Source organism: Anser brachyrhynchus (assembly GCF_964034855.1).
Source record: "Anser brachyrhynchus genome assembly, chromosome: 1".
Taxonomy (NCBI): domain Eukaryota; kingdom Metazoa; phylum Chordata; class Aves; order Anseriformes; family Anatidae; genus Anser; species Anser brachyrhynchus.
The window spans coordinates 67,578,964-67,604,364 of record NC_137694.1 but is presented as its reverse complement, the minus strand read 5'-3'; the positions used below and the strand labels follow the sequence as shown (position 1 = coordinate 67,604,364).

The window sequence follows — 25,401 nt, the reverse complement described above, 5'->3', positions numbered from 1 at the left end:
GACTCCTCAAGAGGCCTTTGTTTCTTAGTGCTGCATTTGTTTCATGAATGTTCATAAATGTTTTAAACCAATGTGTGTGCAAAACAAACACATTTAAAATGTTAGCTAGCGTTTCATCTTTTCTTTCATTTATGCTACAGATTAAAATATAAAGAGAACAATTCATCTTATCTCTTTTCAACTTCAACTCCTTGAAAGTTGGTCATCTAAACTAAACTAGGTAGCTTTTCATTGTAGTGAAAATCTCTGAAGAACGATACACATCTGGAGAGGTGAGTTAATGCATATTAATACATATTAAACAAAAAGAGGCAAAGGGATGAAAGAGAGAGATGGCCCTTTGTATCTTCTACAGAGTCAACATGACCCAAAGAACACCAGTCTCAGAAATCTCTATGCTGAAAATTTCTATGACTGCCTACCCAGGGCATTGTTGCTGTGTGGTTACATAAGCGAAAATATTTGGTCAAAAGTAAATCTTAATTTTGATACCAAACACATTTTTGTACACCACTATCCCTTGGACTCCAGACCATCAGAAACATAAGGTTATTTTATGTAAATAAAATAGTATTTTTGGATCATAGCCCATTTATATATACATATATATGTATATATATATAATGTAAACACTTCATAAAACAGTTCTGTTTCTAAATAGACCCTGGGCCTTTGCTGGTTAAGTATTAAATACATATATATATATATATATATATAAATAATTTACTAAGGTTTTATAAACTATTTATAGACAAAACTATTAAATACACACACACAGACATGCACACAGTGACAAAATTTTTACACTTGGGGAATGCTAGTTTGTACAGACCCTCAGTGAATTGTTGTCTCCAAAAGCAAAACTTTTATTGATGTCAGTAGAGCAAAACTACACCTTTAAAAACAAAGGCATTTGACATCACACAACAGAGAAGTGGGCCAATATTAAGAAATTTTAGTATGTGAAAAGCAGCAGCAGCAGAAGGCAATGCCAGGCAATGAACAGATGAATAACTCAGACAGAAGATGCCAGGATTTATAATGAAATGGTGAAAACTGCAAAGAGACAGCAATGAAATGAGTATGATTATCACCATAAAATTAGCTTTTTAATATCAAAATGGGTTGGAGCATAAACTGATATGAAATATATAAAGCAGGGTAGCAAATACTTTGATACCCACATCCTCTCCAATCCATGTTATAGTACAAGAAAAACGTTACTTCAAGAGCTTTGAACATTTGAAAACAAAAGAATCACACATCTTTCATGTAATAGAAATTAACATTGTTTACATATTGCATATGGAAAAACAAGTAAATCACTTACCAAGGATTAATATAAAATGCCAAAAGATAATCAGTCCAAAGGCATGAGGGTAGCAGAGTTAGGAAAGCAAATACACTTCTACGCCTGTGAGCATTAATAAATAACATACATAAAGATGAAAAAGTGAGGAGTTAGTAAGACAAACAGAAGTCAGGAGATCAGCAAATTCTATTTTAAAAATCTGCTAAATCCATAAAGGCTTCTTCTTACTTCATAAGAATATTATTAGCATCCATAGAATTTTTACTCCTCAACCTGATACCCTATGTAGGATTTTCAGCCATCCAACATAAAATTCTATATGATCAGAATAAATGTGTTTTGTGGTATTAATTCAGGTCTGTTATTCTAAATCAGCATTAATTGATAAACTGGCAGATTTTCAGAGATTAAAGTGATTGTGAGTTTTATCCACAGGTTTAGCACCACTTAAGTGGTGCTAAATCTATTTTTTGATGTTTTGAGCTATTGCAGGACAGATATAGTTTGTTTTTACCATATATGACTATGATAATCTACTACATTTGATCCTGCAAGTGATCTCGTGGATACCAGCAGGAACGCCTGTATCAGAGTTAAATGCAGATCATTCCAATATCTCCTAATACTCTCCATTGAGTCAGATTTCTGAAAACATCCACACAGCATTTTGCAGAGTCCTATCTGTACTTTACATTCTCTTCTAGGTTTTCACCAAAATATCACCTGAACTTCCTCTAGCCATGGTTCCTATGAATAACTACTCACAGCAGGGTTCATTGTGGCTAAAGGAAATTTGAATACAAAGTAGTACCAAACTTCTGTATTTGCAACCTGTTTACCAAATTAATTCAGGGAACACAATAAGGCCTGTTCTTCCTAGTGCTTGAGGGGGATATAAGCACCTTGCAGATGTGAGAATCGTATTATACTTCAACAAAAAATGCCACAGTAATAAGCCTTCTGGCCAAATACACTCCCCTCTCTTTTTTTTTCTCTTCAGAAAGTCTGCTGTCCCAAAGGTAATACCATCCTTCCACAACAGTTCTAGGGAACCACAAAGAGAAATTTCCTTTTTTTTTTTTTTTCCTCAATACTCCTGGCTATTATGATGTAGGTATATACTTTGTTTTCCCTGAAAAGCAAGTCATATAAACTGTAATAACCTCTAATATCAATCTTCCAACCAGGGATATAAAACTGCCCACACAGTGAAAACTTCAAGATACGTTTAAATGGGTTTTATTGCTAAGGAGAAAATGGGTGGTGCAGCTTATGCTAGATAACTTCCCCAGACGTTGGTGGGGATTGCAGCGTGGGTTGGCCAGAAGCAAGAGCCCTACATAAAGCTTGGAAAAGGAGCTCCTCCTCTGCCAGCTCCTCTGCAGGAGAGCCACTCTCCCCATAAAAATGGCCAACAAAACCAGTCACATTACCAGTGATGTGGATTACTTCTCTGTGCTTTGGGAACAACACCAGTGAAGACAGCAGAGCAATTCAGCTTTCTAGATAATCATCTACCATAGCAGTTATAGGATCAGGGCTTTAGGGCCTATCTGCCATTAGGGTTTCCATGGGACTAGACTGAGGATAAAACTTGGCCTTCCATAAGAAGATCTTTAGCACCACAGAGACGTTTTCATTAGTCTTAGGAGAAACAAGGGACGATGCTGCCAAAATAGTCATCTTTTCTTTGAGATACCCCAAATGAGGTTTTCCAGAGTGTTTACTTCCTTTTGTCTGCAGAGGCAGAAGAAATTAATAACGTTTGTGTCTTCTTTCATTGTCAAATCACCATAAGCAGTTTCTACACTTTACCAAATCACAAGCTAGTATGCTTGCAGACCTGCTTACATCATTCACAATGTAGATTTAGGAACTGCCAACATGAAAAAATAATTGATTTTGTTCAATGTATGAAAAATACATAATTGCCCAATAAATACAACTTTGTTTTTCTGGAATTATAGAGTCTTTCACCCACTGCTCAGATGTACTGAATTTTGAATTTTATTTAATTAAAAGAGAGAGATGCAGAGATTAGCAAAGTCCTGAAAAGTCTGCTGAGTTGAAATTTCCTTAGGAATCAGTGATACACCCAAGCACCCTTACTAGAACCTCACAATGACACCAAGCAAAATGGGTTTCTTAATCCTTTTACCTGCCTTTGGGGCCATGGTTCCCATTTGGCTGCCTGGATGGACAGTGAATCTGGAGTTGAGATTAGACAACAGAGGCACACAGAACAAGGTATCTTTACTAACTCTCAGAGAAGTCAGGAATATAAGTTTAGGGCACACTGACTTCAAATACCAAACATTTGTAGAGATATCAAGCAGAATATTTTCCAAAATCTATACTGTTATAACATAATTTATGTATATATACATATATACACACACACACGCACATATACTAAATCAAGCAACGAGAAACTTCACTTACACATCCATACCTATTAATTAATTCCTCTTCCCATAAAAACGCTTTTTATGGTTTTAATAACATTTGTTGCTACTTTAATCATTTGATTCAGGCTTGGATATTTAATTAACATGAGTGTTTGATCTTCTGCCTTTGTTGCCATTTATTTAGTCCAAGAATGAGAAGCTGAAAGAGATTAGTTTCTGCTGCATACAGCTGCTGCTATTAAAGCTAAACCAAGCAAGCTTGTTTAATAACCAGTTAATTAGCAGCACAGAGCGGTATTGACAGGATTTGCTGGGCTTGTTAGTTCAGTTTACACGTTTATTAGCAAAAGACTTGTTGTGGTGTTGTGTCAATCCATTTAGTCCTGTCCTCCTTGCTGGCAGGTTGTGTCCCGTGAGATCATGGAACCAATTCCCAGCACACTAACTCCTCTTTCCAACTTAGCTATCAACAAAGCTGACCATGGGTGTAAACACAAGGCTCATATTTTCTTCTTCCTATGTACTGGAATGAGGCTTCAGGGGGCTGACAGTATATTTTTAAATATCTGTGTTTGGACTTGCCTTGAAAGTCATGGACTTTTTTGAAGAGATTGCTAATAACGAAACAGTAAACACCCATTTGATAATCAAAATAGGGATGTGAATGACCATGCTGGTAGCAGTGAGGTAGGTTTTAGATACTTTTTGCCTCTGTAAAAGCTAATTCTAAGACTACGTTCAAATACTTCTCTTCAGCTGATAGTGTCAGTGATGGTTTGGAGTCCATAGTCAGTGCCTGCAGCTCTTTAAGGTGATTTTCTAGACTAGGAAGAATAAGTTTTTCTTCCAGTCATTTCAACTGTACTGAACAAAAATTTACAGTAAATGTGATACATTTCTGATACATGTGATACATTCTGATACATTTACAGTAAATATTTGAGTTGGTTTGCCCTTGTCTTGCAATCCAAGGAAAAATTGACTAGTGGTATTGCATGAAGACAGCTGCTAATTGATCATCTACAGGAAAGCTTATTCCTTGGTGTAAGTACATTTCTATGGAAGTGCTGATGGACTTATAGATCAAGTTTCTACACTTGTGTTATTTTAGGAATTATGTGTCTCAGTAAAAGTAATATATATATATATATATATATCCTCATCTCTCTACATATATGCTCCAAAATCACATGTATGCAACTTGGTTGACATGTATACATCATTCCCTACTAAAAATACCACGTGACAGTATACAGTCTTGATTCATCATTCAAGAAATAAAGTAATAAAATAACACGAATAGTGGTTTTATCTTAAACAGGGACAGTGATCACATACAAATAAGATTTTAAGATTTAAATATCATATTTGCCAAAAAGCAGAGGTAGGGAAAAATATAATTAAAAGCTTTGCTTTAAAACACTCACCAATTATATGGAAGCTTTCCATCTCTCTCTAAAGACGCAAAGTTGACAAAGGTTCCAGCCCCACACTCCCTGTTTCAGGAAGACAATTGGGTATAAAGTTACCATTTTTGGATTTTCAATGCTTGCAATGATTTTGATTTAAGAGAGAATTCCAGAAGTTTCTGGGAAGTGCTGAGCACTCACATTTGTGACTAGGTCTGAGATTATGTGTCATAAACACAACTGAAATCCCTTAATATAGTCCTTCCAACCCAGTAAATGTTCAACACCACCCAAGCCCAGGGTCTTTAATAATCCTTAAAAAGGCTGAAAAAAAGGAAAAGATTGGTAATAAAGACCTGAAATAAACCACATCTTCTGTTCATATTTGGGCTTTCTATAGCCTGGCACTACCACTACTTGCTGGCTTAAGGACACTTGCTAAAGATTTACTTTTCTACGCTAAATATTTACAGTCCCACCTTCTATAAAGAGAAGATGTATAACTGTCTCCATTTGACAGAGACGTGGTAACTTTGAGTTCACATAATAAATATGAAAAATACTGAATTTCCTGAGTAATATCCCAGCAAATTTATCATAAATTCATTATTTTCTGCTACAAATGATACACTGACTTGACTATTTTTGTTTCCTTGATTTAAACCAACAGTTGCTTGCAGCCTCTCATTGGATTTACTTTTAATTTCCTCCTGGGTTTTTTATCTTCTTTGACTAGAAGCAGTGACAAACGGGAAAAAATCTTTGGGCTGCCTGTGCAGTAATTCAATAGGAAAGAAAATTAATTTAGCCAGGATTTTCCCAGAGCAAGTCACATGTAAAAGGAACAAAACACACACTGTCCACTGAAAGATATGGCCTGAAAAGTCTTTGTTATGTGGTCATCTGTAGCATGGAATATATAGCCAAGATACAACACACAAAATGTACTCTGCTAGGTAGCCAAGACCAAGATTATTCACAAAAGCTTTTTACATGAAATCATTTTCTTTCTCTATACAGCAGAGTAAATTAATATAAACTCTACTACGCAGATAAAAAAAAGAATGAAGACTCCAGGACCCTCCCAGACCCAGGAGGCGAAACACGTACAGAGAGTCTGGAGAATCCTCCACAGTTCTCCCACGTTGACAGGGCTTAGGCCTTGCATGGCACCTGAAATACAGCGTCCTGGGCCTGATTAACTAACCATCTTATCTGTTGACACAGAAAATCTGTTCCAAGCCATATGAAAGATTTGCAAAGCATCTTCATGTCCTGCCCATGCCTAGTTGCCTCAGACCTTAATCACCCTTTAGGTTCTTGACACAAACCTTTTGTAATAGATAACTGCACTTCTCATTTACCCAATCCAGCAAAGCTCATAATGAGACAAAGGTTGAGGCTCATAGCTAAGGTCCAAAATGAAAATAGAAGGAGAAGACTTGATACTCCTAAAGAGCAGCGAGACTGCTTTTTTGAAGGTATCCTATTCACAAGCATCTCGAACATCACCCATGCACACAAGCTGCGACTAATGTCATAATGTGTTTGTTGTTGTCTGAATGTTTTGAAATTAACATCAGTCTGGTCTTACCTGGCCATTTGTAGATGTTTTCTCCTAAGTACAACAAGAGTCACCAGCAGCAGTCCAATCAGAAGGATACTTAGGATGGCTAATACAGAGATTACCACTATGTTGGGATTCATCTCGGTGACTGTACATACAAAGAAGAGCTCTTGGTTATTCAGGTCAGAAGAGCTAACAGTTCCCCACCTCCACCCCTGTATGTTGATAGTGTTATTTTTATGTACTGTTCAGCCTGGAGTTTTCCAAAGAGAAAAATCTACCACTATAGATAAATGGAGGTTTTGACTAGTTATTGATCTTACTAAATTTCTGTGAGGAAATGACTTCACTGTGGCATTTTGTTAAACTTTGGCATGTCCTGAAACATATATATAGATATGTATATATTCCTTTTAACTGACATCCTTAACACAAGATAAAAGGCAGAAGGAAATATGAAATACATATATTCTTCATCATCTATGTCTCCAAAGCACATTTCAATTCTGAAGATGTTCTTCAGTAATAATCAATATCTTCTCAGATCCAAAGGCCAAGGCTTCATTAATATACTGTGTTGAAATTAATTGAATGACATTGGCAAATAAATTTTAACAGTATATTCTGTTTTAATTAAGATCTTGAATCAACTCTCAATAACAAAACCTTGATTTATTTCTGTTCAATACAGTTTTACTAGCATGAGACCAGATACCCTATTCTGCTCATTACATAAGAAGAAAACCTGCCTGCTTTACTTGCTCAGAATAACTTTACATCAGCGGTTGCCTAAAGAAGCATTTTTTAGACTACAAATCATGGAGATGGAGTAGTGTCTGATGTATAGAACCCAGTGACTAAAGCTATGTGACTCCCTAACTAAGCAGAGATGACACTGATCATTCTGAATGGGAGACTAAAGAAAAGTCCAGTGCTCAGGGCAGTTTAACACTGATTTTCTTTCTTCACAGAGCTAGACTTCATTATATGCCCAGGAAACCTGCATCAGGAGCTATCTCTTTGGGGTTTGACTGCTCAGGATAACCTATTCTCCCTTCTCCTTCTCTCTCACCCTGTCTCCAATTCCTCACTGAAAGCAGAAAGTGATTTTTATCCCTAGCAGCTCATCAATATGATTTTCCTCGTTTCATCTGGGCTGGCTGAGGAGACATTTTTCTCCATAAATGTCATCAGGCAGTACCAGTTCAGCCTCAAAACCACAAACCAGGTCCCTAACTTCTAAAATCCAGTAGAGAACTGAGCCACTAGTTTGTAACTTTGCAAGTCAAACCCCAATCAGTTTTTTTAATAAAAACTTTTTGAAGTTGCTTCCCCATCCACATCTGGCAGTCCTTCCATGACACAATCAGTGGTGCCAGCATTACTGAGAGCAGCTTTAGAAAGCAAGGAGAAACAGATGTTGCCGCTGAAGGAAGAAGAAGAAAGCAGAAAAGTGCTGCTTACCCATGGTAGAAACCGCAATGAAAGTGGGGACACTGGGGCTATTGTGGCTGAAGGTGGTCACGCTGCAGTTGTAAGAGGTGGCAGGGGTAAGGCTGGAAATGGTCACTACATGTGAAGAGACAGTGACAGGTTCCTACAGACATGGGGAAAAATACACAGTAGTTTGTCTCTCCCATAAATGCAAGAGCACAATCACTGCTCCCCTCTCCACCCACTTATTTGACCTGGTAAAGTTAGGTTTGGTGAAAAAGGCAGAGATTCAAAACCTAGACAAGGTAATTGGGGCCTTGAAAATAGGCAGGTAATCTGGCAGAAGAGGGGAGAGAAACAGGGGTGAAAACAGCAGTGGGAACAGCCCAAAGCACCCCAGGGAGCCCCAGAGCCCCTTGGGGAGGGCAGAAGTGTGCCTCGTAGGGGGTTGGTCAGTTACACATGTGGTGGGTCAAGTGCTGCATCCCCCAGGACATCCCCAGAGGTCAGCAGAAGTTCTCCTAGGGTCAGCAGGAAGCTCATGAGCTCTGGTTACTAAAACACATTAGGAGGAAAATAGTTATTTTTATTCAAAGTGCAGCTAAGGTAGTCACAATCTCTACACCCTTGTATAAACAGGTCACATCTGTGTCAGAGGCTGTTCCTCTGGGTGTGAAGAGCAGAGCTGTGAGCCTTCTGAGTGGCCAACGCAAAAAAAAAAAAATTAAAAAAAAATTTAGAGAAAAGACTTTGGGTAATAACCATGATCGGATATTCCACACTTGTTTTTTGAGCCAGCAGAAATTCTTTACATAATATCTATATATAATGTTTTAGTTACTACATCCATGGTTTTATAAATACTGATCTGGCAAAACAAAACAAATACCACACATACATTGATTTAAAGATACATGTCCTTATGGTCCTCAAAAGCTTTTCTGTACTCTCCAGCAGGGCCAGGGGTGGGTTGCAGATGCAACAACAGGGATGCTGAGCCAGTGGTTTAGAAAGGCAACAAGGAGCAGTTTCACAAATGAACTCACTCCAGATACAGAGTGCAAGATCCTGCAATAAGCCCTGAGCACTGGATTTTTTCAGTGTCCTTTTGTCAGCCATGGGCTCCTTCTAGACTAGCAAGGGTTCCTGTTGCAGTGCAATTCTGAGTTATATTACACAGATGATACGTACATGAGTGTAGGGGAGGAGAGCTTTATTCCCTGAGCTGAAGGGAAGGAACATAGTTTGGAAATTGGACTTGATATGACTTTTTTTTTTTTTCTATTTTCCCCTCTGGAAAAAATTTAAATTAATCAACCAAAAGATGTTCAAACGTGAAAAGCTGATGCTTTTCATTTTACTGATTTAAAAATAGTGGAAAGGTACAAAAATATTCATGTAATTAGCATGGAAAATAATAAATAAAGACTTTTCATCAGTCTAATAAGAAAACATCAATTTTTTAAGGTTCTAAAAGGAGCCCTTCCCCCTTTTACATTGAGGCGGAAAAGAGAGTGATGAATCTAATGAGAAGTGAGCTGATAATCTCTGTGCATTTCCCCTTCACTGCCAGATGTTCACGTCAACAAATAAGAAACCCACTGAAGTTCCTGCCAAATGGAGCAGTCTTTTCCTCATGTTCTTAAAACACAACTGTTCAGCAATAAAGCTGCAAATCCTGTGGTACCTCCCTTGCCCAATCACATCGTTATTTTGAATCTCTGCTAAGTATGTAATGACTTCCTGATCTTTCTTTATTCACAGTGAAAAAGCAGGAATCTAGATGTGGAATCCAAACTATCCAAAAGATTAAAGTGCATTTAAATATGTTCTCTTTTAGTCAATACCTTTCTTGATATAAATAAAATATTAAATAATTCACAGACTGGTTCTTCTATTGGGTTAAAAAGCGTGTATGGCTCTTTCAGAATAATCACTGGCCTGAGTGGGTATTTTTCACTTTTTCCCCATTTCATGTGAACCCAAATGAGAGAATGATGTTTCATGGCATGTAATCACAGTGATTCACCAGACCATCAGCTAAACCACAAAGTAATCCTCAGATGTCGCACAACATTGATGTGCAACAAATCAAAACTACTACTGATCCTCCTTTCCACAGAACAAATTTATCAATGTTTATGTGACCTCAGAGCACAGGTACCTTAATGGTCAGAGGAAAAAGAGGTTCATTTGTAAAGCTGAGAATGTGAGCCTAGAAGGAAATACCCTAGAAGACAAAACACCCAAGAAGCAGCAATATTTGCAACATTTGAAACGCTTGCAACATAAAAGAAATCTGAATAGCAGTTAAGGTCCTACTGAACTTCACTTAACTGGCCTCAGTACCAAGGAAAAGTAAACCAGAAATAATTAGATACTGCATAAAAGACCTCAGACCCATGGTATTTAAATATGTGTATTTTTCCCATTACTAATCAAGTTATCTGACCCTTTTCCCCTTCCTGCCCATTGATGTTCCCTTAATTTTGTGTCCTCTCATGTTTTGCAGAGTATATTAGAGTTCATCTCGTGACTAACCAAAGATTGAGACTCTGCTGCATGTCTTGGATGCACATAGCTTTTGTTGAACCAGCAGTAATCTCATCAGCAAGACAGAAGCCAATCTTAATATTGTAAAAGAACCCACAAATTTAGCATCTGAAATGCTTTAGTAGCTCAGCTCTGAAGAGTTTAATTGTTGACCACCTTACCACATCTGGTTGAAAGACCAAACCTGTATACTGACCATAAAATTTCATTGGGCTTTATAAGATGGATGCTAAGCAGCAGACAATAAACCTGAAAGATGCAAGGTCCAGTCACGCTTTCAGAAATGAAGAGCAAAAAGCAAAGAGGTGCTCACATACCTGGACTTTTGTTTCCTGAACAGATCCAGCCTGCTGGCAGTAGACTTCAAAGAAATCAGCCACTCCTTCTTCCACCCACAGCAGAGTCACAGAGGTCTGAGTCTTGTTGACAGCAAAAAGTGATTTTGGAGGGGCTGGTTCTAGTTAAGGGAAAAATTCCTTTTATTAAGCTTATCTCTAAGTCTCTATACCACCAAGAAGCAGCAGCATCAAACAAAAATAAATGCAATGCCTGCTGCCCTTCTATCTTTCGTTTCTTTCAGATAGTCTGCCAGCATAAAGCACTGCCTCACACGATGATAAGTGACCAATGTAAAATGGGAAGATGATGAAGTGTTTTTCTTCTCTATTTAAACTGTTCTCTATTTGGAAAGTTGGATAATTACTTCACTTCCCTTTTGCACCGAGTCTTTGCTTGAGAACAATCAGCATATTCTATTAATAGGAAAATGTTAACAGAAACTTTTTGAGAAAACAGCTGTCCACCTGTTAGCAACACACTTGGCCTAAGGAAGTTTTACATTGCAAGGCCTGAACCAGGAGATGATAATGAAACAGCCTCCCACAAGTGAACTCTGTTTAGGTTCACTTAGTTGTAGGAGAGGAAATAGTCATTTGGCAGTTTAAAAACATCTTGTATTTTTTTTTTTTAAATCTTATTTCAATGTTAATATTTAAGGGCCGTTGGATCTGCACTTATTTCAGTTAGCTGCAGAATAAGTTTTCTTTTCTCACTGAATGCACAGGCTCAGATCTCAGAGGTCTTTAATTTATTGCTTTGGTATTTATTGCTGTTGTGGGGTGTGACCTGGCAATATGCAAACATATACAAGGGATTGGGTTTTCTATGTGGCAAGGAGATGATCTGTGTGAAAGGAGGGCTATCGCCATCCCCAGGGCAACAGACTGAAGACTGTAAACTGCTGGGTAGCATGGTAATCATAGAATCATTGAATGGTTTGGGTTGGAAAGACCACCTTAAAGGCCACCAAGTTCCACCCCACCGCTGCCACCGGCAGGGACACCACCCACTTGATCAGGTTTGCCAAGACCCCATCCAGCCTGGCCTTGAACACTTCCAGGGATTGGGCATCCACAACTTCTCTGGGCAACTTGTTCCAGTGCCTCACCAGCCTCCAAGTGAAGCATTTCTTCCTAATATTTAATCTAAATCTACCCTCTGTTAGTTTAAAAGCGTTACCCCTTGTTCCTATCACTACATTCCCCGATGAAACGTACAAGAGCACAGGAGTGCACTGCAAACACTGCCCACTGAAGCTATTATTTCCTCAGCCATTTGCTGTGTATCCAAGGCCTCATTTTGCCATTCTTTAGGCTTTACTACACTGCACTACTTTACTTACGTCCTGCAGCATGGACGAACAAAGTGACTAAAAAATGAAGGCTGCTTTAGAAACGGGTGGAAAAAGAGCAAAGCATGGGGAGGAAAAAGATAAAATGTCGTAAAGGAAAAACACTACTTAAGACATGAAGTCCTGGAAAGCCTCTGGGGATAGAAACCCTCCTCGAGGGCCCTCTTTTTTGCCCACCAGCACCACGTAGGCTCTGGCAGCGGAGGCCACACTGACCTCCAGTGGAGGTCGCCCTCCACTGCATCGCCTGCCGGGATCGCGGCAGGGTACTGAGAGGACGGGAGAGTGGTTTTGCTGTGGAGATGCTATATACATTTTCCAAAATTATTTAAAGACCAAATTTTGATCCCGATTTTCATCCCAATGACTTCATACAATGACTACTGTCAATACTGTCAATCTTCAAGACTCAGGCATGCCGGGCTCCTACTGTTTGCCATCAGAGAGTACAAAGTTTAGGATTCACATTTCCAAGCTCTTCTCCGGGGCTATGAGATTTACTAATCTACAGCTGTTTGATGAAAGTTGTCAGTCTCCAACAATGACCCAATTCCAGGATCCTGACACACTATGTACAACAACATTTTGCTCTTATCTCTTCCCTTCACTAATAATTTGTTATTCTTATTCCATGTGATGCTATCACAGGAGCCTGATTTTCTACCAAAGAACATTTTCTACCAAAAACAAAACCAAACGAAACCAAAACAACAACAAAAAAACCTGGCACAGGACTTGCTGAAGTGGTTATAGATATTTTGGAGAGTATCTGCTCCTCAGACAATCAGATCAGTGTTCTAAGGTTGGAAGCTGCCAAGATTATATTGGCAATAGCAAAAGAGTTGAGAAGAGCAGGGTAGGGACTGAGGCACAGTCACGTGGCTGCTTCTGTATCATGAGGACTGCAGTGTAGATATTGTTCCAGAAGGACATAAGAAAGTATCCCTCTCCTATAATTACACCCATATATCTGCTCCTGGATTCAGAAATACATTCCATCCCCCACTCCAGGTAAAAATGGTCTCAGTTAAAACATGAGCTTTACATTTGGACATCATCCCAAGCAAATCCTCCTTCTGCCTCCAGCAAATGGCTTGATTTTTCTGCAGGTGGAAAGTTGCCAGAATGAAGCAAACATCATGGAGGGAAGAACATTTGGCAGGAGTGCTTAAGTGACTGCCAAATGCTGAGTCGTCTATCACTTAGAATCAGTTCCCACTACTGCTAATTACAACTCTCATTGCTCTCCCTCAGAAACAGAGAGAAAGAAAACCTCTGGTAAAATATCCTTGCTATTGTCTATTCAAAGTGTAAAAAGGATAAAGGGGGAAAAAAACAAAAACCACACACACAGAAGTCTAGAAGTGATTTATCAAAACTGAATTCTTTCCACCTTCTTGTTGTTAATGAAAAAGCAAGAGCAAAATAACCATAACAGTTCAATAAGAGTCTGCCTGCACTTGCTAGTTGCTGTTTTCCCTGTTCATAAATAAATAAATAAATAAATAAATAAATAAAGGAATACACAGCTAGGCTCCAGGGTGTGCAACATTAGTAATAAATGGCACTTATGGACCTGTCTGAAAGATAAAGCTAGCTGATATTTTGAAATACTCCTCCTAAAAATATCTGGATAATGGTAGTGGGGGGATATACTTATCTCCCGTTGGGAATGAACACACTCACATAACTGTGCACAGGCACAGCCATGGAGGACATGGACAGTGGACAGGACTTGCACAGGAAGGGAAAATCCATGGAATTTGTTTACATCTTTCAAATATTCCCTTTGATGAAAAGATGTGGAAGGAATTCAGATTCTTGTGGTTGTACTATTTGTCCCAGCACTGTTTTAGGGATCTGAGTAAAAGAGAGCTATGGAAAAAAATAAATAGACAATGATTACTCAAAGACCACAAATTCAATTAGAAATTATGGAAACCTTTAAAATCATTCCTTTCATTGTCACTCAGGAAAGGTTTACTATGTGTGTATAGAAGATAATCCAGTTTGAAAATGGAGTTAATGCCTGTAAAAGCAGTAAAACATGCTTCAACATTTCACAGCTTTAGGCATCTAGGGCTCTACAAGTCTATGTGTGTGCAAAAGTGAAGAAAACTCTCTCAGGTACAATGGTGTACTGTCCAGCCTTCCTCAGAGGGAAAGGAATGTCTTTTTTGTTTGTTTGTTTCTTAGAGTAGGTTACACAATTTTCTCCTAGAAAGACGCTGAGTCCACAGCCATGAATTGTAATTAATCTATTTAGTAAAAAAAATAATCTAATTGATTTGTATTTAAAGATGCACATTGGTGTTGGAGAAGTCCAGGGAGAGAGGAAAGGAAAAGGGAAACCTGACCAGGAGGCAGAAAACAAACTGAGAAATAGGCTTACCAAAACCAAGAAATGTTCTTCTTTGTATTGAAAAGTTCAGCTGTGAATCTCAAGTCTCTGTTCCCAAAATCTGCATGTGCTCAAATGTTAGGAAAATAAATATGGAACAGAGTAGTTCTCCCAGAAAGGCACTGACTCCTACTTCCATTTACAGTTAGATTCTCCTAGTCTTGCTCTTTGTGAGTAATACTATTTTAGGAAGTAGGGTCACATATGGGAATGAGACAATCTTCACAGCAAGGTGAGGCAAAAATTACAGCTTTCCAAAAGAATTTCAGTCACAGGTACTTGACTCCGAAATGAGGAAGATGCTGAATTTGCTGACACAGTTACTTCTGGAGTTTAATGTGAGAAAGAGCCAGTTCACAACTTACAAACAAGCATACATTTCTTACCCAATTTCACAAGCTGGGGCAGGGAAGTATTGCTGCCTCTTTCAGTACAAGCAGTCACTGAAAGGTTGTAAATATCCCCTGGAGGCAAGCTCAATACTGCAGTCATCACACTGCGTGTTACCTACAATAATTATAGACACCAATTGTTAAATACAACCCAAACCAGACATCCTTCTTCTAAAATTAATCTGGTCACTTTAATGCAGGATAAAGAAAGTTCTACGCAAATCATCAGATTTCTTCTGCATACTTTAGATTTGTTACATGACCCAGTTCCCACTGACACCAACAATAGAAAGCCATAATGCTCAGAAGAATACCACGATGCAGACAGAAAACAATCTTAGGCTGTATTTTCTACATGACCAGTGAAAATTAAATGTATAAATAAAATCTCTCTCACATATCTGAGAATACACTTGCATCTAGATTTTTCGAGTTCTGCAAAAATCTTACCAAACCATTGAGTTGAGTCTGTTGCAATGTTAAAGGAATTTAAACTCCTAAGAAGAGTACACAAGATACTTATAGGCAAGCCTGTATATATCCTAAGGACCTGCAAATTAAATTTGTCTGGGCAAGTCTAACACCTATCTGGAGACCCATTCACTTGACAGTAGAACCCAGGGTCTGACGACAGATGGGGTAAGATGAGCACTGACCTGAGTCACCTACAAATTTGAAACCAGATATGATCCAAGACTGAGCTAAGGTTCAAATATGTGAATAATGTGAATACCTTCTTCTTATTGTAGGTGTGAGTAAGCTACCAATTTCTCCAAGGCCATGGAATAGGATGCAGAACTCAGACACTGCAACAGACTGTCTTCAGAGGATGTGTAGTGTAACTACAAAGGGTACATTAACGATCTCATACTGGTCACTTAATTTTCAGTCTGAAGTTTTCAGATCCAGGAGGGATGGACAGTTCTAAATGAATACTAACAGAGCTATCCACATTATTTTAGTAACTTATATAAAAACTAACCAACTTCTCCAGAGTCTTCAGAAATATACAAACAACAGAAAGAAGTCATAATCACCTGATTGTTATCTATAAATTTTAATAATTCTAGAAGAAAAAACAATCATAATGGCAACCTTAACTGTAATAAATAAGTAGCCTAAATAAATAAAGGAAACTATTTCTGAAAGTGATTAACAGAGCTTAGGAGAACAGGTACACCCTTAAGCCTGCAAGCATGATGCATCCATATTTACAAATATAAGCAGTACCATAAAATTTAGCAAGGTACCATAAGACTTATGTTGTTGTAGGAATTTCCTGAAGTGTACTTGCTGGGTTCTCTTCTCCTGAAGATAACAGAAAGACAAATATTCCTCAAGACAGTTTTGAAGTTTTATTGTAGACACCCTGTATTGTAGATACTCTCTATATTTAATCTTTTGTTTAAACTAAGGATTTCATGTTCAATATTCATTTTCATTTAATTTCATATTCAATGTTTATTTTATATTTATTTAATCTAAGAATTTTCTATTCAAATCTATTTTATCAGAAATTGTGTCACAGGAGTCAGATTTTTTTCTTGAAAGAATAATTATCTTACTGAGAACGTGACTTTTGGAAGGGAGGGGAGGGAAATCACAGCAAAATTGTTTAGAATTAAATTGTTAGAATACTTTATTTGGGGGGAAAAAATAAGATGTAGAGTTTTCTTCCTCATTTGAAACAAAGATCCAAATATTGGACGTTTCTGCCGTTCTGAAATGTCATGTTTTTGAACAGTTCCACTAATCATGTAATTAGATTCATGGTGCAACAAGCTCCAGATGGGTGCACTCTTGCAACCACTAGGAATCCAATGAATTCTACAGTGTTCCATCTAAACTCATATAAAAATTGGTGATGAACTTGCACTTATGCTGAAAATCCACTTCCAATTCAGCATCTGGTGAGTCCTTCAGCTGTAGAAGGGAAACCTTTCTTAGGAAAAGACCAAACACTTTTTCCACCTGTCTATGATTAAAAGTTCAATAATGGGGTTGAAGATGGTCACAGGCTGCATGAAGCTGTGCTGCTGTCACCATGCTCCTGTGCTGCAGCACTCCACCAATATTTCAAACATATCTCACTATATGTCCAGGGGCTGCTCTTTTCCTTCAGTTCAAACATGCACCTCAGCACCCTGCTAAAGCGTGACTTCAATCCATAATTGGAAAACCCAGATTTCTTTTCCTAGGTGATTTTTAAATTGGCTGAAAGAGTTCAGAAGAACTTCATAACATCTGGCAAGTTTTCTAACAAGTGCATAAATTCTGGGTGAAGTTCTCATCTCATCAGTTAGTGGAACTTGTATTCAAATAGAAAAAGGGAAGTTAGAGCAATTGGTATGAATGAACTAAAAAAACCCTCAGCCACTAGTGTAGTCTAGGTTATTATTAACTAGAAATTGAAAGGACTCTGTTTTCTACAAAAACACTCTTTACATTCTATTGTCTGCAGTTCAGAAGTTTAATAAGCCATTTCTAAATTCTAACCTAAATCATCAAAATTTGTGTAGGATCACAATAGAAGCATTTTGCCCACTGGCTATTTTGAGAACTTGAGTCTTTAGAAGTGCGTGTTCACACTCTGAAATAACTTCAACTGACCAGGCTTCTATCAATCTTGCTCAAACTGTGTAATATGAAATTATCAACTGAGGAAAAACAAAACAAAACAAAACAGTAAGAGAACGACAGTTTTCCCAGTCACACTTACGCTCTTCTTGATTTTTTTCTTCCCTTCCGCAATGACCATCCAATGTAGCATCCTGGAATGAGAGAGGTCAGTACCGTCTCCTCCATAGGTCCAGGTGACGTACAAAAGGTGGTTGTAATATTCTATTGAGGTAATCTCGGGTGCCACTGGTGCTGAAGGAAGAGGACAAATATATTACAGACAGGCTCTGGCACAACTGATCACCAAGTCCAATAATAAAATTCTGCCAAAAGGATACTGTTGGGAAGAGAGCGTCATGAAGAGAGCAGAAACATATTAGTAAAGTCATCTGCATTTTATGCAGGCACCTGAGTAGTAACTGAAAGAACTGAAAAATAGCATTTTCCTTTAGGAACGTTTGGAACAGGAGTATATTTTTGTTTGCAGTCCTTCAGTTAAGAAAAAAAAAAGCATGAAGCTAGTGACTGATACAAACCACTTTTTGATTTAACATCTATAAATGGAATTCAAAGTCAAATTAGAAGCCTCAGACATTGCTTCCCTGTGTTACAGCACTGAAAAGCAGTGATATTCAATGAGAAATAAATAAGAATTGTCACACTGAATAATTTGGATAGTTTTTCCACAGGAAAAAAATAAATACCTCTTCACTGAGTTTGCATCTTCCTAGGAGGAAATGTCCCAAACCTGCACTTCGCCAAAGAACATCTTTTTGCATGAAAAGTTTTGGCTCCCAGTGTGAAAGTCCCACCATCAGAGAAGGCAGCAGTCAGCTGACAGACAACTAAGCATCAAGTGTCTAGTCTACAGGCATTTGGCAACTTTTTGACTATGTCATTAGGTAGTAGGCAAAGTAGCTGTTGTGCCTCCTCTTCCTCTGTACGCTCCACCACAACCCTGTGAGCCTGTTCTAAGGCTTGGCTTATGGTGGGTCGCTCCCTGAAACTGCCATCAGGCCAGCAAAATTTTGGTTCCCTGTGAAGCCAAAGGAGAAAGACAACCATACAACCTCCAGAGCTTTCCTGCTAAAGTAAGTATTTAATGGGAGGAAGAGAATTTCCCCCTGGAGATGCTTCTCTCTATTAATTGCAGAGCCAGCCATTGCCCTGCTCCCTGGCAGAGCCCTAGGTGCCAGCAGCCACAGGAAGGCAGGATGGGCTGGGTGCACGGGACTGATCGACGGGGCCACAAGGTGTCACTGCTGCTTTCAAGAAGGCTTCTGACTTCTACACTGAGACAGTTGTCAAGAGAACAGAGATTTACTGAAGTAGTTACTGAAAGGCAGAAAATGCAATGCATGAACAATTTAGAGCCATTTAGAAACGTTTAGTAAGACTCTCCTCTCAAATTCATCTTGAAAACACCCTTTTATGGTGTTGAGAGGAAGCAGACTTATTTATTGTAAAATCTTTAAAGCAATGTTTCTTTTAATTTCTATAGTCTCCAGACCATCCCTATCATGGATTGTGTATTCTTTACAATCTAAGGTCACTACCAGCATGAATCTCATATACTACTACTAATTTCCTAATATACCTAGAAATTGATGTCATGCTTGCCCTCCTAAAGCTCACGTAGCTCAAAGTCTTAAATATTTAGCAACAGAACCTGCAGGGTATATGAAATGAGACTACGGGCCAGGACTGATGTGCCCAACTCCCTTGGCACCATTGTCCACTGGGAGCTGAGTGGCACAGAAAGACAGTAGGAAATTACAGCTCATTGCCTGTCTGGCGGAAGCGACAGCTGAAAGCATCCACTGGACTGAAAGACAAGAGCTTCACAGTAAGGACAGATGCAGTTGTACTCAGCAACACCGACAGTCTGCCTGCCTTTCTTTCCATTTTTTTTGCTTCTCCAAAGCTAAAAGCATTCTCATAGTAAACAAAAATGTTGGTGGTCTAAAGTGCCCTTGCTTATGATTGCTTTAAATCCAGCTGTTTACAGCAGGTGGCATTAAAAACTCATTAGTCACCTCAGCAACACCAGCAGTGCCACAATTTCTCCTTCTGTTAATACAACATCACGCAACTGTTCCTGCAGGAGCCTGAGAGAGCAAATGCTGTTTCTGGCAAGTGTTTACTTACGAGCAGTCTGGGGCCCCCAGGCCTCCCTCCACACTCTTCTGGAGACATCAAAACAGTTGGTGTGGGAGAGAGCTATACATCACCCAGTCTCTTCTAATACTCTTTATTCCAGGTACTGTGGTTCAGTAGGGCCCCTGCCTAGCTATAGGCTCCATGTGAGCAGTGGGACTCTGCGCTAGGGAAATGGTTTGTCTGCCCTGAGCTTGCTGCAAGGTGTGGTCCCAAACTCCCAGGTGATCCTTCTGCTGTGTTTTAAAAATCAGGCTTATGTTCCAGGTACAGAGGTTAGCTTCCCAGCAATACACAGAAGAACTGACAGATGGTGTACTGTCAAGAAGATCACAAAACCTGCTATTTAGTATTTTAAAGTTTAGTTTTGGCCTTTTTGTTTTTCTTTTTTAAATTCTTGGCAACCTTCTCAGGCTGTGCAGGGGAGGTAGTGTTATTCGGAACGATGCAGAAAGGGACCAAATGCTCCATAAAAACATCTGCTTGCCCCCGCTCTGGAAAGAAACAGGCTGAGGGTGATAAAGAACTTTGCAGTCTCCTCACAACTTGAAACAGTGTAAAAGTGCATCTACTGGGGATAAACATTTCAAATCTGCAGACATGAAAAACTGGCATGCCTCTGTCTGGCAAGTTAGCCTGACAGTAGTCCCAGGATAAAAATGAAGAGTATTCAACTAATAAGGTAATCAGAGGGCAGGAGAGTATTTAATGCTCACATTCAATGGTGATTGTATATTGATAAACTCTTGTAATTTGATCAATCTGGATTTATTTATCAGGATTCTTCCCTTGAAATCTGGCTCACTGGTATTCAACATTTTCATCAATACTCTATAACTAAAAGCATAGCTGATGAACCACGCAAGTAGCACAGCGACTGGCAGAGGAGAGGATCTGGACAGGGCTGTGGTTTGAATTGTTGGCCCCTACACTGGGCCTGTTCAAACAAAGTGTATTTGGGACTGTCAGGTGCAAAGTCAAATCTTTAGGAAAAAGGAACGCAGGCAGCACTTCTCAGATGGTATGTTCTGGAAAGTAGCTACTCTAGGAAGGATTTAGAAGGGACAAAATAGAAGCAAATCACACAGACCTCCAGTGTGAAGCCATAGAAAATGTAATCACTGAGATGCACAAACAGGAGAGAACTGAATAGAGAGCTGATTTTGCCTCTTTGGGAGCATTCAGCAGGCTGGTACTACAATTTTAGGTGCAGGTTTTCATGTACTTTGGTAAAGACAGTAAAAATTAGCAAGGCAGAGTTGGGGAAAAAAAGCAGCATGAGAAAATATCTTACTGAGAGAGCACCTGAAGAGCTCAATGGATGCAATTTATCAACAGAAAAGAGCGAAGCTAAATTCAGTGCAAAGGTTTAAAAAAGAAAAAAGATTTGTGGCTCTTCAGTCAATAAGTGAAAAGTGTAAAAAGAATCATAGACTAGATATTAAAAATAGGAAAATTCAGATAAGCAGCAAAAGATAAATCTTTGATAATAAGAGAAATTAAATACAACTTTCGAGGGGATTGGTGGCCTCTCCCCCTCTGGATATTTTCACTGTAACACCAGATGATTTTTCTGAAAAGGGGTTTTGCTAATCACAAATGGATGATATTATCTGGTATCTTCATCCATTTCTGATTTTGTCTATGTCTGCAAGGTAAGAAACTGATACATTTTTCATCTGATAGCAGTAAAAGTCCTTTCCCCATACAGAGATACAAAATGATCCTGATGAATCCTTATATTTTAGAATAACCTTCATCTTCCTAAGTTTTGCTGCATGTTTCTAAAGACATGACATAAAGTGTGAGGGCCCCACTGGAACATTTCCACTCCAAAATGCTGAACCTGGTACCCAAATCAGTTGGAAAAGACATTTCCCCCTATATACAGCAGCCAGCCATCTGGAAAATTACTTCCTCAGAGTGAAACAGAAAAGATGACTGATGCCAAAGGACACTGCATGTCACTGAAGACTTGTCACGGGGCCCCAGTGGGTGCTGCGAGTTTCTGATAGACAGAGCAAGCACCAGGATTTGTCCCAGTATACGCTGGGATCAGGTATTTCAGGATTGGAGGTTTCAGCTGACTTCAGGGGAGCTAGGACTCAACCAACACAATGATCATTTTTCCTTCATGGTTCTGTCAGGCACAGGAACTATATTAATCATCAATACAAAGGGGTTGTATTCAGTTCCCTTCCCCAGTTACATCCTCTGAGACTTTCACCAAACAGAAAATCTGTGTCTAGGCTAGTATCTGTTTAGGAGGGAGTAGCTGGAAATCATAGCCTGATTTCCCTCATAATGTGATTTCTACAGCTGGAAAAGAAGAATGAGTCATACTTATTTCCTCTCATAGCACATCTGAATTATTTACTGCTTTCAATCAGCTGTACTTCTGCAAGGTGAGCTACATGGTGGTAAAAGCAAAACGGTTCGATAGCGAACCTTGACTTAAGCAGCCTGGATGCTAGAAACACTTGGCAATGAGCTTACAGGAGGTCTTGGATTAGCCAGAGAGGGAACAGCATTCATTTTACATATGGAAGACTTGAGCCCAAACTGTCTGACAGAAGACAGGGAGTGTGCTAAATGCAAAACCAGTCCCAGCTGGGAGAGGGCTATCAGTGGGATTGTATCAATTTGCTTCAGCTGAGAATCTATATCGTGGACAATAAAGATGGCCAGCACCACAGCTTCACAACACCAACATACCAAGCACAGGTGTGATGCCTTGGTCACAGAAGCACCCTTCTCTCCTCATGGTGTGCAAACAAAATGCACCCAGCAGGAAGGGCAAGATTGGAGCACAAGAAAAACATGCTGCTAAACATACTACCTGCCTCGATCTGCGTTAAGGGCACAGAACTCTACTGCTCGTTAGCTAAGCTGCCACAGTCACGGTCTGATCTGTGGATTACTGGGAGGAGGAAAGGGGAGAAAAACATTTGGAAACAGTGTAAATATAAGGACTTTTTTCACAATATTAACAAACCTCCAAACTCACTTTATTTGTTTATCTATAAACTTCTCAGTGGGTAAAACGTACAGTGTCATAGAAGACAAGCAGAATCACTGGCTCTCTCTGGAGCCATGCCTTCAGCTGAAAGACGACTGGAACAGAGCAGTTAAACACTGTGCTTTGCACAGGAAAATTATATCTACCAAAGCAGTCATCAGAGCTTTCCTTAAAACACAAACAAGAACAAAACCCCCTTAGCTATTAAATACCCTAACTTGCAAGTGTCTGCTGGTGAAACATAGCATCCGTGTTAGACTTTCTCAGCACTCCTGCTCCTGGCATCATTTCCACAGTCTTTTCAGAAGGCTGCTTACCTGTAATGAAGCTGATGGTGGAGCTGTCACAGCAGCTCAGCTCTGGGTCCCCCCAGGTCACCATGGTGACCCGGAAATTATAATACCAAGCAGGCAACAGGTTAGCTATTCTCTGCAGAGCGAGAAAAGACAAAGAGCAGCTCAGCAGAAAATTCATCAGCACAAGACATGACTTATAAAATGAGACAATGTTTATAAACCTAGTGCCCACACATGGCACCATTTTACTAAGGAAGCACTTCTTGCTCCAGTGGTAACCACTGTTCTGTGGCATTTGGATTTATTCAAAAATCTGTGCAGTGAGACCGAACATGGTTGTGATAGCACTGCTGCTTATCCACAGGCACATGGTCACAGGTCTACCCACCATGGGAACCTCCCATTGAAACATGGGTTCTTCTTTTTTGATTAAATGGACTTTCGAGGCAAACTAGAAACAATGTTTTTGACTCAGATGTCATCACTTCAAAGGACTTTTTTTTTTCTTTTCAGATTTTTGAAGTGTATTTCATATTGTTTTATCATTTATTATAAATGAAATATGAAACATGACTTATAAATGAGACATAAATTATATATATAAATACAAATGAGATATAAATGAAGTATAAAATACAATGTATTTTATATTGCAATATCATTTGTGTTATTTAAGTTAAAATTCAAATACTTCCAATGCCAGCAGAGAAAAAAATTATTTAAATGAAAATCCTAATGATATTTTGTAATTCAAAATAAAAGGAAATAGGAAATAAGAACAAAAAAAATTCAACAACTTAGAAACTGCTTTTTTCACAAATCTCTGCTGTTTGCAGTGGTCTTTTTTTCAGATGCTACAAGGCAATCCACATACAGGGTTTGATGCTTATTCTCTTTATGATTTTTAGAAACAATTATATCCAATTAACACCGAGACCTTGAAGCTACTTGGTCTTCTTCTGACATGCTCCTGATGTAATATTGGTAATACCAACATTATTTTGATAACATTAAAATAATCTTCAGAGTAAAAAATAAATGAAGCAACTAAATGGACTGAAAGGCCGATTCAGTTCCAACACTTCTGACCAAGTGATAACCCCTTCAGGAAATTGTTTTTTTATCTAATCTATCTTTTTTTTTTTTTTAATCTAATCTATCTTTTTTTTTTTATCTAATCTATCTATCTTTTTTAGTTTTTTTTATCTAATCTAATCTATCAGCTTGATTTTTGATCCCCTGCCTCCTCACTGGACTTGGCACTGTTGCTTCAGAGTCCACTATCAGAGATATCAAATGATTTACTGACCGTATGGGAAACTGTGGGACGGGTGGGATTCTCGAGCACTGCTAGTGATCCCAAGTAAAAGTTCAGCAATACTTACTTATATGTTAAATGCCATAACACAATGGGAAGATGCTCCTTCTCTAATTCAGGGTAACTCTTTTAAAAAATTCAAAGGAGTTGAAAAGGAAGCCAACTTCCCTTAGCTTCCACGAACAGGATTTGCAACGGTAATGGGCAATATCATGTCATTTTCTAATGAACCACATTTACTCTGGAAGATGGTATTATTTTGAAGATGACTTGGATCACTCAGGTATTAATCTAATTGTGCTGCGTCATGATTACAAGATATTAATTACTCCTTTAGTAAGTTATTTTTGTTTTTAATTTCCTTGGAGATTTATGTGCTAGATTTACACTCACGTACCCAATTACTGTTAAGCCGCTGTAGCCGAAATTAGTACACAAATAGTATTATCAAATGAATTATGGTAAATGACTATGGCTCTTACAAGCAGCAAAAGTTATTGCTATCCTTTTTGCATACTCATAACAACTAATTTCAGCTAAAACTGCTCACTGTCTTGTGCAATGGCAAAGCCTGAATAAAACCTGTTCATCTTCTCTAGAAAAATATGGAAAGTAAGAGGAAAATTTCATGGAATTTCTGTTGAATACTCAATCTTGCAAAGATTTGTGTGCATGTTCTTCTAGAAAATGATCTGTGCCTAGGTGAAAAGCTGGTGTATGTCTTTGCATCTTCAAAAATATGAAGGCTATTTTCACAAGAGCATCTCTGCAGCTATGCACTCCAGATAGCTCACTGCAAGTCTAGCCTGCAAGCTCCAAATCCATA

At 38.7% G+C, this 25,401-nt stretch overlaps 1 protein-coding gene across 10 annotated transcripts in view; it reads right to left on the bottom strand.

Moving 5' to 3' along the window:
- The window catches only part of PTPRO (protein tyrosine phosphatase receptor type O), a 156,004-nt gene that overhangs the window by 18,681 nt on the left and 111,922 nt on the right, over positions 1-25,401 (bottom strand). For 9 of the 10 annotated variants that reach the window (XM_080562121.1, XM_080562129.1, XM_080562125.1 and 6 more), the window contains 8 exons: positions 23,279-23,390; positions 17,886-18,037; positions 15,161-15,281; positions 11,001-11,140; positions 8,161-8,293; positions 6,724-6,844; positions 5,148-5,216; positions 1,331-1,414 (listed from right to left, as the gene is read on the bottom strand). In XM_080562121.1, the coding sequence (XP_080418247.1) occupies positions 1,331-1,414; positions 5,148-5,216; positions 6,724-6,844; positions 8,161-8,293; positions 11,001-11,140; positions 15,161-15,281; positions 17,886-18,037; positions 23,279-23,390 (932 nt within the window). The remainder of the gene's footprint in view (positions 1-1,330; positions 1,415-5,147; positions 5,217-6,723; positions 6,845-8,160; positions 8,294-11,000; positions 11,141-15,160; positions 15,282-17,885; positions 18,038-23,278; positions 23,391-25,401) is intronic. The other variant, XM_080562124.1, reaches the window with a different exon arrangement.